The following is a 14,527-nucleotide window of genomic DNA, read 5'->3' as shown; positions in this document are numbered from 1 at the left end:
TTCCTTAATGTAGAATAGATACCCTAGCCATACCCAGAAGGGAGTGGGGCCTACGAGAGAGCCTCCCCACCAGGAGAGACACAGGGCCCCAGCAGGGGACATGTCACAGTGACAAGAAGGGAAAGGTCAGGAAACCTAAGCCCAACCAAGGGAGAACTGCCCAACACCCCGTAGGGGCAGACAGCACCAGAAAGCCTCAAGGAACACAAGTACCACCTCAACCCCTAGGGGGAAGAGGTAGAACCGGAGGCAGGGCCCACCTGAAGAAACACATACACAGTGACAGAAAGGGCTGTACACACCCAGGCCGCAAACAGCAGACAAGGCAGGGACGGCTGCACCGCCAAAGTGCAGACGGAAGAAGAAAGGCACAAGAGGATACAGCAAAGGCCACAACGGTGTAGTAGAACAAACAGGCCAGCACTGGCATGCACAGCCAGCAGCAGACAACACCACGGAACGGTGCACCCAGGACAAGCTAGAAGGCAAAGGCCAGGAAGGGCCAGGACACGCCCCCAAGGGAGGGGCCGGCACACACTGACCCACGAATGAAGAGGAACCAGGCAGAAAGAAAGGACGGACAGAAGCGCAAAACCGCTACAACGGAATGCCGCAGACAGCAGGCCGGACTAGGCCAACGACACAGCGATCCAGGAGAAGGACGGACCTGGGCGCAACACAAGCCACTCCAAAACCACCAGCAAGAAGATCACACCTGCGACATACCGTGACGCCACGAAGAGCAGAAGCCTGAAGGACAACCACCCCTCCCCAGCACATGATAAAGCTATATAATAGCTACCATTAACCCACATAGGGCATGTCACGTCCCAGAACATGGGAACCCTCTTAGGAAAAGGTTTCTGCAGCAAAGGACAAACAGAAAGACCAGCGGAGAAAACCGCAGATGGCTTGCCAATCAGCCCTGAAAGAATACACAGAAGGCCTAACCTCCGGGCCTACACGGCTTACCAACAGCCAAAACCACAAGTCAAAAAAGGGCCGGACCAGCAGCCACCTGCACCAAAGTCCTAACAAAAGGACCTGAAGGCACATGAACCACACAGAACACACAACCGGGGCTACTTGCTACAAGGCCCCAGGAAACAACGGAAGAACACCTCCCAAAACACAGACCGACTCACAGTTCACTGAGGAGGAGGAGGAGGACGAAGCCACGCAAGAAATCTCTGAATGGCAGAATCCGCAGGGGTTGTGGTCGCGCTCCAGGCGGTAGAGGCAAACGCGGTGCGGATCCGTCACCAACATCAGTTGGTTACAGGAACCGCAAGCCTTAAATCCCAGCATCCCTCGTGCACCAGGAATCGATGGAATCAAAAAACAACTAAGTCGACAACAGTTGAGGAAAAGATCAGTCAAAAAATTACTGGGGGTACCGCTCTCTCCGGATCTGCGCTTGCTGGCGCGGAAATAGAAAGAACTGAAGTCAGCGTGCGAGGGAGACGTCTGTAGCTACTGCAACATCACCCCGGCGACCACGCCGCTGAACGCAGAGTCGACCTAAGCCACCTTCCGACACGAAGGGGTACTGCTGACGAAAAACTTTCCAGATCCAGTCGGACGCCTGGGGGTAATTCTAAGGTAAGGAATCTGTAACTAACTGTTTCTTTCAGATTATGAAAATATATTTATTGAAAGAAAAGGGGAACTCGAAGAGCATGCCCTACATAATATAGGAGGCCACACAATTAGTACCAACGGCACCAATATGAACCATAACAGGATACAACACATGTCAAGAGACTTCAAAAGCAACATCATCCTACCCGTCAGGGAAGGAACCCTGGTCTCCCGCGTGACAGGCAGAGATGTGGACCACCACACTAACAACAAAATGAGTTAGTAATACACAGTCAGAAAAATGTATATATAGCAATATACAGATACTGCAGAAATGGCAATGAGTATCCTTAAGAAGAATACTTCCACTGATAGCAGCAGGGGCCAGTAACAGGAGTACCTGAGCCCCCACGCTGCAAGGAGCAGAGGGACCAGAGCCCCTGCCTGGGAAGTGCATAGGGAAAAAGGGCACAAGGCAACGTGCAGCAGTGACATGCCTGGCGTAGACTACTGCCCATAGACCAAAACCACACAGGGTCTGAGCCCCAAGAAAATACCTAAGCACGTCCCAACACCAGAGAATGAAGAGTAGACAATACCACAATAATAGAACGCAGCCAAGACAGTGTGTACTCACATTTTGTGTCCGCACAGAACACGGAAAGAAACAGCTCTGGAGCAGAACAGGACAACATGGCCACAAGGGACACCTGAGATTGCCAACGTAGGCAAAAAAAGCACAGCAAAAAGGTGAAAGAACACACCGGGGTGAGCCAGGTGTGGCAGAAACCCAACAATACTCTGGTGTAGTCTGCATCCATAGGGACAGAAGAGTGCTATGGACCAACTGTAGACGACAACTCATAAGCTCTAGTAGAGAGCCACGCCAATATTGTGGGTCTCAGAGGGGATGTCCTACAACATTAGGAAGAGTGAGGAAGGGAGAAGCCTACAGTATGAACTACTGGACAATCCCCCAGAGAGACAGAAGATAACCATCCTAAGACGACTCCGCAGCAGCCTTCGAAGCTTCCTGTGCAAGGAAGAGCAGCTATACGATAGCCAACTAATACCCCACATAGGGTATGACTTAACCCCATAGAAAGCCAGGGACAACTCTTGAGACTAGCTCGTAGATACGGGACACAAAAAGAAATACAGAAACAGCTGGCTAGACTTACGAAATAAGGGCAAAAACGGCTGATTAACCATACAGTCTGTCTGGGAAATAACGCATTGAACCGATAGACGGATACTAGAAAAAACAGTGACAATACTGCAACCAAAGTAAAGCACAAGTTACTACTTGTGTAACGATATATCTGTAAGAGACATTAGTTAGTGACAGATTCCTTACCTTAGAATATCCCCAGGCGTCAGACTGGATCCGGAAAGTTTTGCTTAGCAGTACCCCTGCACCTCAGTAGGTGGCGTCGTGCCGCTCCACGTCCGTCACTGGCGTCGTAAGCGCCGAGATGACGCCACGGAGAGTACTTAGGCGCCACCCATGCACGCTGACGTCAGTTCTGTACACGACTTTCCGTGCCAGGAACGCAGAGCCATGCAAGATACTGACCATTGGTGCAGAAAACGAGGGCCCTAAGAGGGAGGACCTTAACCTTAGTAACCAGGTCGCAGAACGGGGAGGAGAGGTGGGGCGGTAAGGAATCTATCACTAACTAATGTCTCTTACAGATATATCGTTACACAAGTAGTACCTTGTGCATCTGAAAGAGACACGTTAGTGATAGATTCCTTACCTTAGAATAGATGCAACACCAACCCCGGTGGTGGGTCTGCAAACAAGATTACACCAGAAAGTCACGGAGCACGGAACGGCCAAAAAAGCCGTCTCTCCGGACCGGACTGTCAAGGCAGTAATACTTGGTAAACGTGTGCAGCGAAGCCCACGTAGCTGCCTGACAAATGTTCTGCAAGGGGACGCCGCGTCCCAAGGCAATAGTGGCTGCAGTTGCCCTGGTCGAATGGGCACGCAGCCCCACAGGAGGCTCCTTCTTAGCCAAGGAGTAACATGCTTTGATGCACAGAACGACCCACCGCGAGATGGTCCAATTGTGCACAGCCCGACCTTTTTTGGCGCCCACGTAGCCAACAAAGAGCTGGTCAGCCACCCTGAACTGCTCAGTACACTTTAGATAGAATGCAAGCGCACGTTTTGGGTCCAGACGGTGGAGCCTCTTTTCCTCCCTTGAAGGATGCGGAAGCGGAGAGAAGGTAGGCAAATTGATGGTCTGCCCGATGTGGAAGGGCGTGACCACCATTGGCAAAAAAGAAGGACGGGTCCTTAACACCACCATGTCCAGATGAATAGAAAGGAAAGGAGGTTTGGAAGACAGAGCCTGGAGCTCACTCACTCTCCTGGCAGAGGTGATAGCGACCAGGAAAGCCGTCTTAAGAGTAAGACGACGCAAAGGACAGGTATGAAGGGGCTCGAAAGGAGCGCACATCAGATAGGTCAAAACGAGATTCAAGTCCCATTGAGGCATGATGAACGGCACAGGAGGAAACGTGTGCGTAATGCCTTTAAGAAAACGGTTAACAACCGGAGACTTAAAAAGAGAAAGCTGATCTGGAAGCCTCAAAAAGGCGGAGATGGCCGAAAGATAACCTTTGATAGTGTCCAGAGCAGAGCCCTGCTGGGCCAAAGAAAGAAGGAACAGAAAAACTTCAGAAAGAGGGGCAGAAAGGGGATCCACAGCCTTTGCTGTGCACCATGCCACAAATTTGTTCCACTGACAGGCGTTTACTATTTTAGTGGAGGGACGCCTGGCTGCCAAGATGACATCACAGACTTTGGGAGGAAGATCGAAAGCTGTCACCTGTCGCCGCTCAATCTCCACGCATGGAGGTGGAGGCTGGACAGGTTCTGGTGGAGGACCGTCCCCTGCTGCTGCGACAGAAGATCCTTCCGAAGAGGCAGACGGATCGGGGGATCGATCGCCATGCTGAGTAGCTCTGGATACCAGTATCTTCGTGCCCAATCCGGAGCCACAAGGATGACTTGGGCCCGGTGGCGCCGGATCTTCTTCAGCACTCTGGGCAGAAGTGGTATAGGCGGAAAGGCGTACAATAGACCGCAACTCCACTCGCGACGAAAAGCGTAGCCGAGCGAGTGCCGCCTTGGAAATTCCAACGTGCAGAACCGATGACATTGCGCGTTCTCTTCGGTGGCGAATAGATCTAACCAAGGCTCTCCCCACTGCTGAAAGAGACCTTGCACCACATCCGAGTGCAGACGCCATTCGTGATCCATCAAGCACCAGCAGTTGAGTTCGACCGCCTGGCGTTCAGAGAACCTGCCAGGTGTTGAACCACCAAGGTAATGGCTTGATGTTCCAGCCACGTCCAGAGGCGCAGAGCCTCCTGACATAGGGTCCAGGACCCCACCCCGTTTGTTGCAATACCACATGGCAGTGGTGTTGTCCGTGAACACCTGCACCACACTTCCCTGGACAGAGGGAAGGAATGCTTTCAGTGCAAGCCAGATCGCCCGACGCTTCAAAAGGTTGATATGGAGCCGGGACTCCGCTGGAGACCAGAGGCCTCTGATCTCCGCCTCTCCCAAGTGGCCTCCCCATTCCAGGAGGGATGCATCTGGCACCACTGTGCTCCGGTTGGGGAAGGGAGAGGGATCTGCCATTGACCCAATAACAATTCGTGAGCCACCACTGCAACTGCTGTGCAGTACCCTCCGAGATCTGGACATGATCGGACAGGTTGCCCTGATGTTGTGCCCGCTGGAACTTCAGGTCCCACTGCAGAGCCCGCATATGCCATCTGGCATGTGTCACCAGCAGGATGCAGGAGGCCATCGGGCCCAGAAGCCGGAGGGTCATCCTGACAAACCCGGGACAGAGGCTGAAAGATCGGAATCATAGCCTCAATATCCGGGACTCGCTGCTCGAACCAGAATCCAGAACCACTCCAATGAATGGGAGCTTCTGAGAGGGACTCAGGTGCGACTTCAGCATGTTGATGGAGAACCCCAGCAAATGCAGGGGGTCGGCCGTAGTCTGAAGGTGGGTGACGACTGTCTGGGGCGAGCCCGCCTTCAACAACCAGTCGTCGAGGTAGGGGAAGACTGACACCCCCGACCTCCGCAGATGAGCTGCGACCACTGCCATCACCTTCGTGAACACCCGAGGAGCGCTGGTAAGGCCGAAGGGGAGCACAGCAAACTGAAAATGCACCGGGCCTACCGTGAACCGCAGGTGGGCCGGCAGACCGGGAATGTGAAAATATGCGTCCTGCAATTCCAACGCTACCATCCAGACTCCAGGGTCGAGGGCAGCTAAGACCTGAGCCAGAGTCAAGAGCCAAGTGATCCCCCGACATGCGGTGGCACCGAGGCGGCATGGCAGGAGGGGAGGACTGAAAGGGGAGGGAGTACCCTTGGCAGATTATCTGCAGCACCCATTTGTCTGATGTAATTTCGCGCCAGTGAGGGAGGTGTTGGCGGATCCTGCCACCCACCGGTGTTGGGTGCTCCCCGAAGCTCAGATTAGGAAGGTTTGGAGGCGTAAGCCGCGGGGGTGGAGGTGGACGGACCCGTGCGCTGGTTTCCAGCCCTGCCCCTGCAGAAACCGCGACCCCGGCCGCGCTGGTTCTGCACAGGCTTAGGTGACGGGCGTGCCTGACTGCCTCTACCTTGGCCACGAAAGGAATGAAAACCAGAAGAGACCGAGCTCTTAGTAGAAAGGCCCAAGGACTTGGCCGCAGCCCGCGAATCCTTAAAGCGCTCCAGGGCACTGTCAGCCTTGTCGCCAAACAGGCGGGTGCCATCAAAGGGCATGTCCATGAGCGAGCTCTGGACATCGGGCAAGAACGCAGTCAAAAGCAACCAGGCGTGACGTTGCAACGCCACAGTTTTAGAAATCGCCCTGCCCAATGAGTCAGCGGTGTCCATCCCACACCGAATGGCGAACTTAGCCGTATCCTTACCCTCAGCAATTGCCTGAGAAAGGACAGCCTGCACCTCCTCAGGACACTGAGGCAACACCTGAGCAACGGCATCCCACACTGCGTGGGAGAAGAGGCCCAACAAGCAGGTAGTGTTCACCGAACGCAGCCCTAAGCTGGCCGAAGAGAACAACCGCTTCCCAAACTGGTCCAGCCGTTTAGAGTCCTTATCTGGCGGGCCGTAGGAAAAGCACTCGGACGTCAAGACCTGAATAACCAAGCTCTCAGGCGTAGAGTGGATAGTCAAAAAGGCAGGGTCACTGGGCGTCGGTCGGTGGTGCCTGGCGACGTTCTTATCCACCGGGGGTCCCGTGGCCTGCCTCAACCAAGTGCCCAAGAGGACGTCAGTAAGGGCGTCACTGAAGGGAAGTAACGGCTCTGACGAAGAAGACGCCGTCTGGAGCCCCTCGGTGAGGAGCTTGGTCTTGAGGGCCACCGTGGGAAGGTCAATATTGAGGGCATCAGCCGCCCGACGGAGGACCATCGTGTAGGAGGCACCTTCCTCCATAGTAGGCGGGGGGAGGCCAACCCCGGGTCAGAGGAGACATCGAGGTCGCCTGCCTCCCCCAAGTCGGCCACCCAATCCTGCTCGGAGTCACATTGCCGGGCAATAGGGTCCTCGGACCCTTCCCAGTCTTTGTCCGCCTCAGGCATAGAGGGAGCCAGTTGCGGCAGCAAAGCCGGAGAAGGGACGAACGGCGCCAGGAACGGAGCCGGCCGGGGTCAGACCGGTGCAGTCTCCCAATGCGGATCCCAGGCCGGAACAAAATGGTCCTGGAACCGGGGCAAGGGAGGAATAAACGGCACCCAGTGTGGGCTGGAGCCGCTGGATCCTGTGGCACCTGGGAATGGCGCCGATGGAGCCGCCGGGCCAACAGGATCTGGACATGGGACCGCGGGGCCCAAAGGCGTGCCGGCGGGAGCCCAAGGCCTAAAAAGGCGGTCCATGGTAGCAAGGCATTCTTGCAACTGTTCGGGAGTCGCCGACGGACCCGGGTATGGCGGGTAGGTCGCGGGACTCCCAAGCTCCAGAGGAGCCGCCGGGGCTAAGCCCTTGTCCCCCGCGTCCGCCTCCGGGGAGCGATGGGGAGACGTCGGAGAGCAAACACACTTCTTCGACTTCTTATGGCGTCGCTTACCGGAATCCAAAGGTGAAGACTTGGAGCCTCAGGAGCGACGGCTCCGGTCCCACAAACCGCCCCTGGAGCCGGAGCGGCGGTGTGACAAATGCCGGACCTCCAGCAACTTCCGACGCCGCTCCCGCAAGGCCTTGGGGGCCATGGCTTGGAAGTCCCGGGAGTCGTGGGCAGTCTCCAGGCAGTAGAGGCAAACATCATGGGGGTCAGCCACCGACATATTCCGGCGACAGGCCCCACAGGACTTAAAGCCGGCCATCCCTCCGTGCACCAGGAGAAAAGAGAGGAGAAACAAAGTCTCAAAATAGTAGTAAAAAAGTGACTAAGGTACATGCTCAATCCGGATCTGCGCTTGCTGGCGCGGAAAAAGAAAGAACTGACGTCAGCGCGCATGGGTGGCGCCTAAGTACTCTCCGTGGCGTCATCTCGGCGCTTACGACACCAGTGACGGACGCGGAGCCAAACGACGCCACCTACTGACGCGCAGAGGTACTGCTAAGCAAAACTTTCCGGATCCAGTCTGATGCCTGGGGATATTCTAAGATAAGGAATCTATCACTAACGTGTCTCTTTCAGATAGTCCGCAACAAGGACTAAACCACAGGATTCATGGAAACCCAGACATGAGACGTTGGACAGCTGAGTCAGCATAACTGTCAAAAAGGGAGATCCCATCAAAGGGCAAATCCCGAAGACACTAATGAACATTCGCAGGAAAACTGCCACTGCGCAGCCAGGCATGGTGACGCAGAGCAACTGATCTGGCCATAGCCTGACCCACAGAGTCAGTGGTGTCCATGGCCGACCGAATGGGAAACTGTGGCAGTTCCCTGCCATCATGAAGCAGCCGACCCAGGTCACCCCAAAGGCCCTCCGGAAGAGATGGAAGGAGATCCTTGAACAAGTCCCAAAGGGTAAAAGTAGCCTGTGCAAACAAGCAAGACGTGTTCAAGGACTGAAGGGCCGAGCTGGTGGACGCAAAGACATGGCGGCCACACGACTTCAACCAAGAGACTCCCTAGTGGGAGGAAGTAACCAAGTAGGGGAGGAAGGTAGAGAGACTGTGGCTGGCTGGACTACCAACCCTTGAGCCCTAGAATGGAGGGACAAACTGACAGGGTCCCGTGAAGCCAGGCGATGATGACATGCAATAGCACATTCCACAGGACGTCCTGATGAGGGTCTAGCCCAAGTCCAAAGAAGAATGTCATATAATGACCCGCCAAAAGGCAGCAAGGGCTCCACGGCACATTGGTGGAGAACATCCAACAAGGGATCAGAAGGCAGAGAGACTAGGGGAAGGCTGCATCTGTAAGATAGCTGCAGCATTGCGAACTGCTCTCGCAAACGCTGCACTAGCCTCTGTGGCCATTCTAGGTGGTGACAATAAGCCATCTGTAGGGGACGGTCGTAGGCTAACCCATCCACCAAAAGGCAGAGGCTCTGCAGCACGAGGATGACCAAAAGCCTGCCAGTGCCCCATGGGCACCTGCTACGAGGAGCATCAAAACAACTCTGGGGATGATGAACCCTCAGGAGCCTCATCTTCCTCCACCAACAGAGGAACAGCAGGGGACGGCACCGGCATCGACCAACTTCGAGACGGCGTTGCATCGCCGTTGACGACCACCGAAGAGGAGTTGTCCGCCTGGTGCCGGGCCTGTGTTGACTGGACCTCCACCGAGATGGGAAACTGTGGTGAGGAACGCAGTCTACTCTGAGTCGATCGCCACACTGTAGCCGCATCTGGCACAGGTGCAGGGAGCCCCACAGGGCTGTGTGGTGACGCCCCAGGAGGACCAGACGCCGACTACCTCTGTGACTTCTTCCTGTGCTCACAAGCGGCAGGCAAGCGACGTCCACGGGACCGACTCCGTGACATGTCCCAAACAGAAGCCCCAGCTCGAGATGGGGACCGGCGACGTGAGGACTTCGAACGGGACATCGGGCGGACAGCAACTTCATTTGACCTACCAGCAGGGATTTTGGCTTCAGCTGCAGATCTTGTGTGAATAAGTCACTGACATCTGCCGTGTACAGGTCTCATGCGACATGAAGCCCTTAGGCATTGCACCCTGTTCCCGGACACTAAAAGGCGTTGAAAAGGCCGGAAAACAAAAACAGGCCAGAGCAACCGCTTCTCCTGGATCCGTGTTGGGACGCGGAAAAGAAGGAAACTGACGTTAGCACACCGGAGGGACTTGTATGGCTCCACTGACGTCATATCCGTGGACGACGTCAGGATGGAGCCATACAACGCCGTCCCCCGGTGTGCAGAAGTACTGCTGAAGATTCTCCGGATCCAGTCCGATGCCCGGGAATATTCTAAGTTAAGGAATCTGCAGCTACATGTCTCTATAAGATATAGAGGCATTATAAAAATCAGTGAGGATATGAACATCCTTCAAATCTGCTTGGGAAGACGAGGCATTTTTTTTTTTTTACAACGGGTAGGTAGTTCTTCAGTGTTTATATTTCCGAGGTTTCTTTTCCATTGCTTCGTTTTCATGAGCTGGACCCCCTTTACTGACACCTTCCTGTTGATGGAGAGGATGCAGTAGTAGTCGGACCAATTGCATGGCGTAAAGGAGTCCAGTGTGATGGTGTTACCTTTGGCTATTACGAGGTCCGGAGTTTCACCCTTGTTGTGAGTTGAGCTACCACAGAACTGTCCGTTCTTGATCCAAAAGGAAGGATTTGATATAATTCACTGCATGGTTAAACCACTGTTGGTTAAAGTCTCCCAGGAAGATTTGGGACACTAGAGGGTCGTCATTGGAAGAAATTATTTCTATTAAGTGCTCAATGAAGGGAAGATTGTCTACCGAGGGTGGTAGAATGTACGTAATTTGCAGACCGGGTGGGTTTTGCACGATATGGTGTTGCATAGATATTGACAGGAGATCGGGTAGGGGTTATTGATTGTGAGACAGAGAGAGTGTTTGTGTATACAGGCTATTCCTTCACCCTGTTTCAAGGACCTGTCCATACGAATTATGTCATAGCTAGGTGGGACTAGAAGGTCAAGGGTAGGGGATGAAGCACAATTTAGCCAGGTTTCTGTGAGTCTAATGATATCCAGTTAGTTAGTCAGGATGAGACCACAGATATCGGTGGCGTGTTTACTAGCTGATTTGCAGTTGAGAATAAGCATTTCAGTTGTCAGTCAATTGGGAAGTAGGAGTCTGGAGGATGTTAACCCGCTTGAGGTTTTCGCTATTTATAGCTCTGGGATTGTGGAGAGTTTCTCTGTCAGGGTTAGCGTGGATAGTTTGGATTTGACCCGGTAGGGACTGGTCAGAGCCTAGAGGGAGAGAATAAAATAAGAGTACATCAAGGGTCTCACTGGTCGACAAATAATCCTAAGTCTTATGGTGCAAGAGGAGGAATTTGGGAGGGGTTAAGTTTTAAAGGTGTTGGGAAGAGTGTGTGAGACAGGGCCAGGAATTGTGTTAATAAGGACACTAGGTTAGGTCCCAAGCGTGCTAAGTGTTCTGAGTAAGGGGAGATGTTCGATAGTAATGGCCTTCAGTTCTCTGAGTTCTTTTGTGAGAAGACGCAGGACACACGAGATCGCATCAAGAAGAGCGGCCCAATCTGGTTTTTGGTAGTTGGATAAGGGTTGTCTGGGAAGTTCCGGGGAAGGGGGTAGATCCTTGAGTGATCTCTGCAGGGACCAAGGTGGCACTGAGGAGGTTAAAGGGAGTGCATGAAGGAGTGCGGTCTTGTTGAATCTCTGTTAAGGAGGGGAGAGGAACCGGTGGTGGATGGCGGGTGATAGGGGTTGTGTGTGGCGGATGAGAGCGAGGAAAGGAAGAGTGGGTTGGGTTTGATAAGTGCAAGGAAGGTAGTCACCTGGACATAGACTGGGTTGATCCTTAAGGGTGACATATGGAAAATATTGGAAGATCAAGTTCAAGGCTGAGAGAAGGTCAGGGAATTCCTTTTGAGTATCTGCATAGAAATAGGACTGGTCAGTGAACAAAGTCACGTGGAGATAATAGGTAGGCCTGTGACAACTGAAATTGTGCCTGGATGAGATTAACTGGAGGTGGGTGGAAGCGGAGCTTCCCTCGAGTATGAATACAAGTTAGTGCTAATAGAATGGTAGAAGTGCTGAGGGTGTAAAGGTGCGCTCCTCTTCAATAACATAAGATGAGTTAATATGAGCTAGGATTAACGTGATGAGTATTAAATTGCAAGAGCCTAACTACACAAGAGGAGAGGGAAAAACTATTATTTTTTTTAATTCAAAACCCACTTCAAACCTAGCGAGTCCAGGTTGGAGGCAGGTTGATGCTGGTCCTACTTTAGTTTCCCTTTTTTAATTTTGTTTTTGGGTAGTCCTACTTTAGTTTCCTGTTTATTTTCTTTGTTCTTTTTCTCTCTCATTCAGTAGCCTAACCATATGAGGGGTCGCCATCTTCTGTGATTGCCTTAGGACAATGGAGAGGAAGTGTGAACAGAATGGGAGATTGGTTATCGAGGGCCCCACTGAGTAAAGCAGGGTACCCCTGCGGTAATCTAGCATGACATGATTCTTTCCCAAGACCTGGAAAATTTCAAGAATAGGTCTTGAGTCAGACGTCCTTTTACTAAATGTGAATTATGTTTGGACTTGAAGTAGGTATATTAAGTAAATAAGACTGTGGAGGTACGCTGAGAGAGTATGGTAAAAGATTGTCAGTGAAGAGCAGAGATCATTCCAAGATGTCCGCTCCCAGGAACAAACGGGTATGAAGTCCTACCTTTCTTTTATTGAAAGATCAATGAGAGCCTGATAAATGATTGGCAGAGCAATGCAGAGAGCCCATTCCAAGATGGCCGCTCCTGTGACAAAGCGGTATTAAGTCCTACCCTTCTTTCAGTGAAAGGTCCTCCTATTTTCTGTGACTTTCTTGAGGAGGAATAGATAGACTTATGTTTATTTTTTAAATGAGCTGGTCACTCCTCTGTCTTGTAGCAATGGTCTTTCAAGGGCTAGAAGAAGAGTACTGTGTTTAATTTTGAGTAGGCTGATCGAACCATCATCCCTCCACAGCGACCCATGGAACAGGGCTGGCGAGATGGATTCCAAAATGGAGCGATGACTAATGTCCGATAGCACATATAACATAGTTCATGTAAATCCCAAAGCGCCTGTATATAAACCCGCCAGCCGAACTGGGATCAATTTCAACCCCCTGCATGTTAAAACGAAGGACTAAATTTTAAATTATTTTAAAGAGAAAAAAAACCAAGAACACTACTTACCTGAAGAGACAAATAAAATCCATCATCTGGGCCAGTCTGATCAGCCCAAATTTTTGTTGCATCTTCCCAAGACATGCCTCGCTCTACACTTATCTACAAAACATAAAATAAATTATCACTTTAAAATACATATATATACGTATTTTTTCACTGTAGAATATTTAAGTATTAGGATGTCAAATTAACAAATACTGACATGGGGATGGAAATGGTTTTCTGTAGATACTGCATTAAAAGAATAAAAAGAAAAAACAATCCTCGCCTTAAGAAATGATCCTCTACCTTCTATTTGGTGCCAACACACTACCTGTTAACATTCCAGACTTCACTGTGGCTAAGTTGACCAGAATCGGAGCATACCACTAACAGTCCCGTGGGACTTACTTATGGCCATTTCACTATCACAGCTCGAATATCACATTTCCAGACCAGCTAATTCACCACAATTATCAATAAAGCAATGAATACACTACTGAACACAAAAGGCCACCACATTGGCAAACTTTGAACCAGTACATTTAAAAGGTGAATAGCCAATGGACAAACCTACTAGAACACACTAAGGATTTGAGTAATACTGAAAAACATCTCCTTCAACCCTACCATGAGAATTTCACAACCATCAAGGTGCAATTTATATTGCACCCATATGAGACCTCTATGCTGTACCGGGCTTCAAGATGCAACAACCTGCTTGCCTAACCCCATAGTTAGTAAAATGTTGACAGACCATCCCTTACAACAATTCCTTTATCCTCTCACCTGTACCATATTTATGTACAGTACAACATTGTTGCATAGTTAGATTTGGGTTATATGTACCAATAATCTCTTGTCAAGCTGTTCAGTAACATTCATTTTTTTAACCTCAAATTCAAAGCTTTACCAGTTAGAGTAAATGGCACTTTGAAATATCTTATTTTGAACTGCAAATAAGAAACAAGTTACTTACCTGTACACTGTGACCCTCCAGTATTGATATCACATGCTTGAATCTTTCCCGTTATCATGGTGTGAGTCCCACGGTAACAGTAAAATAGCAGTATTAAAACTTCAACATTAAAATGCCTGTAGGAATTCACTAGCTTTTAGCAACCTATCTCCATTGTAATAAACCATCCAAACTCCAGCCAATCAGGGACCTGCTAATTACAGAAACATGAAAGATATTTCTTGGGTCTCTGCTTTCTGTCAGAAGATATTTATTGCTCATGTTCTCGTCAAGGTTCAGCTGATAATGGACACAAATTGAAATTAGAATATTTAGACTTGTCCTATGCCCTGAGCCCTCTGGCCTCCACTACTCCAACATGAGCTCCACAACCCAGCAGTGACAAGCAATGTATTTGCCTTCTTTAACTCCCTTTCCAATGGATACACTAACTGCAATTCCTCACCTTGTGAATACCCTCAGGCAAGGGACTGGATCTGAAGATGTTTCTAAGCATTTCTCTCGAACATCAGCAGAGGGTGGTGTGCAGCCCTGGGATGCCCGAGCTGCCTATAAGCACCACCTCAGCATATTGGCATTATTTTCTTGACTATCTGCGACACTGAATGCAGAAAGTAATAATTGA

At 51.1% G+C, this 14,527-nt stretch overlaps 1 protein-coding gene across 7 annotated transcripts in view; it reads right to left on the bottom strand.

Moving 5' to 3' along the window:
• The window catches only part of SBNO1 (strawberry notch homolog 1), a 1,282,279-nt gene that overhangs the window by 182,922 nt on the left and 1,084,830 nt on the right, over positions 1 to 14,527 (bottom strand). For all 7 annotated transcript variants that reach the window (XM_085634811.1, XM_085634813.1, XM_085634807.1 and 4 more), the window contains one exon: positions 12,951 to 13,043. In XM_085634811.1, the coding sequence (XP_085490937.1) occupies positions 12,951 to 13,043 (93 nt within the window). The remainder of the gene's footprint in view (positions 1 to 12,950; positions 13,044 to 14,527) is intronic.

This window comes from Triturus cristatus, chromosome 11, assembly GCF_964204655.1.
Source record: "Triturus cristatus chromosome 11, aTriCri1.1, whole genome shotgun sequence".
NCBI lineage: Eukaryota > Metazoa > Chordata > Amphibia > Caudata > Salamandridae > Triturus > Triturus cristatus.
Note: the sequence above shows the minus strand (reverse complement) of the source record. Positions and strands in the feature narration are given on the sequence as shown.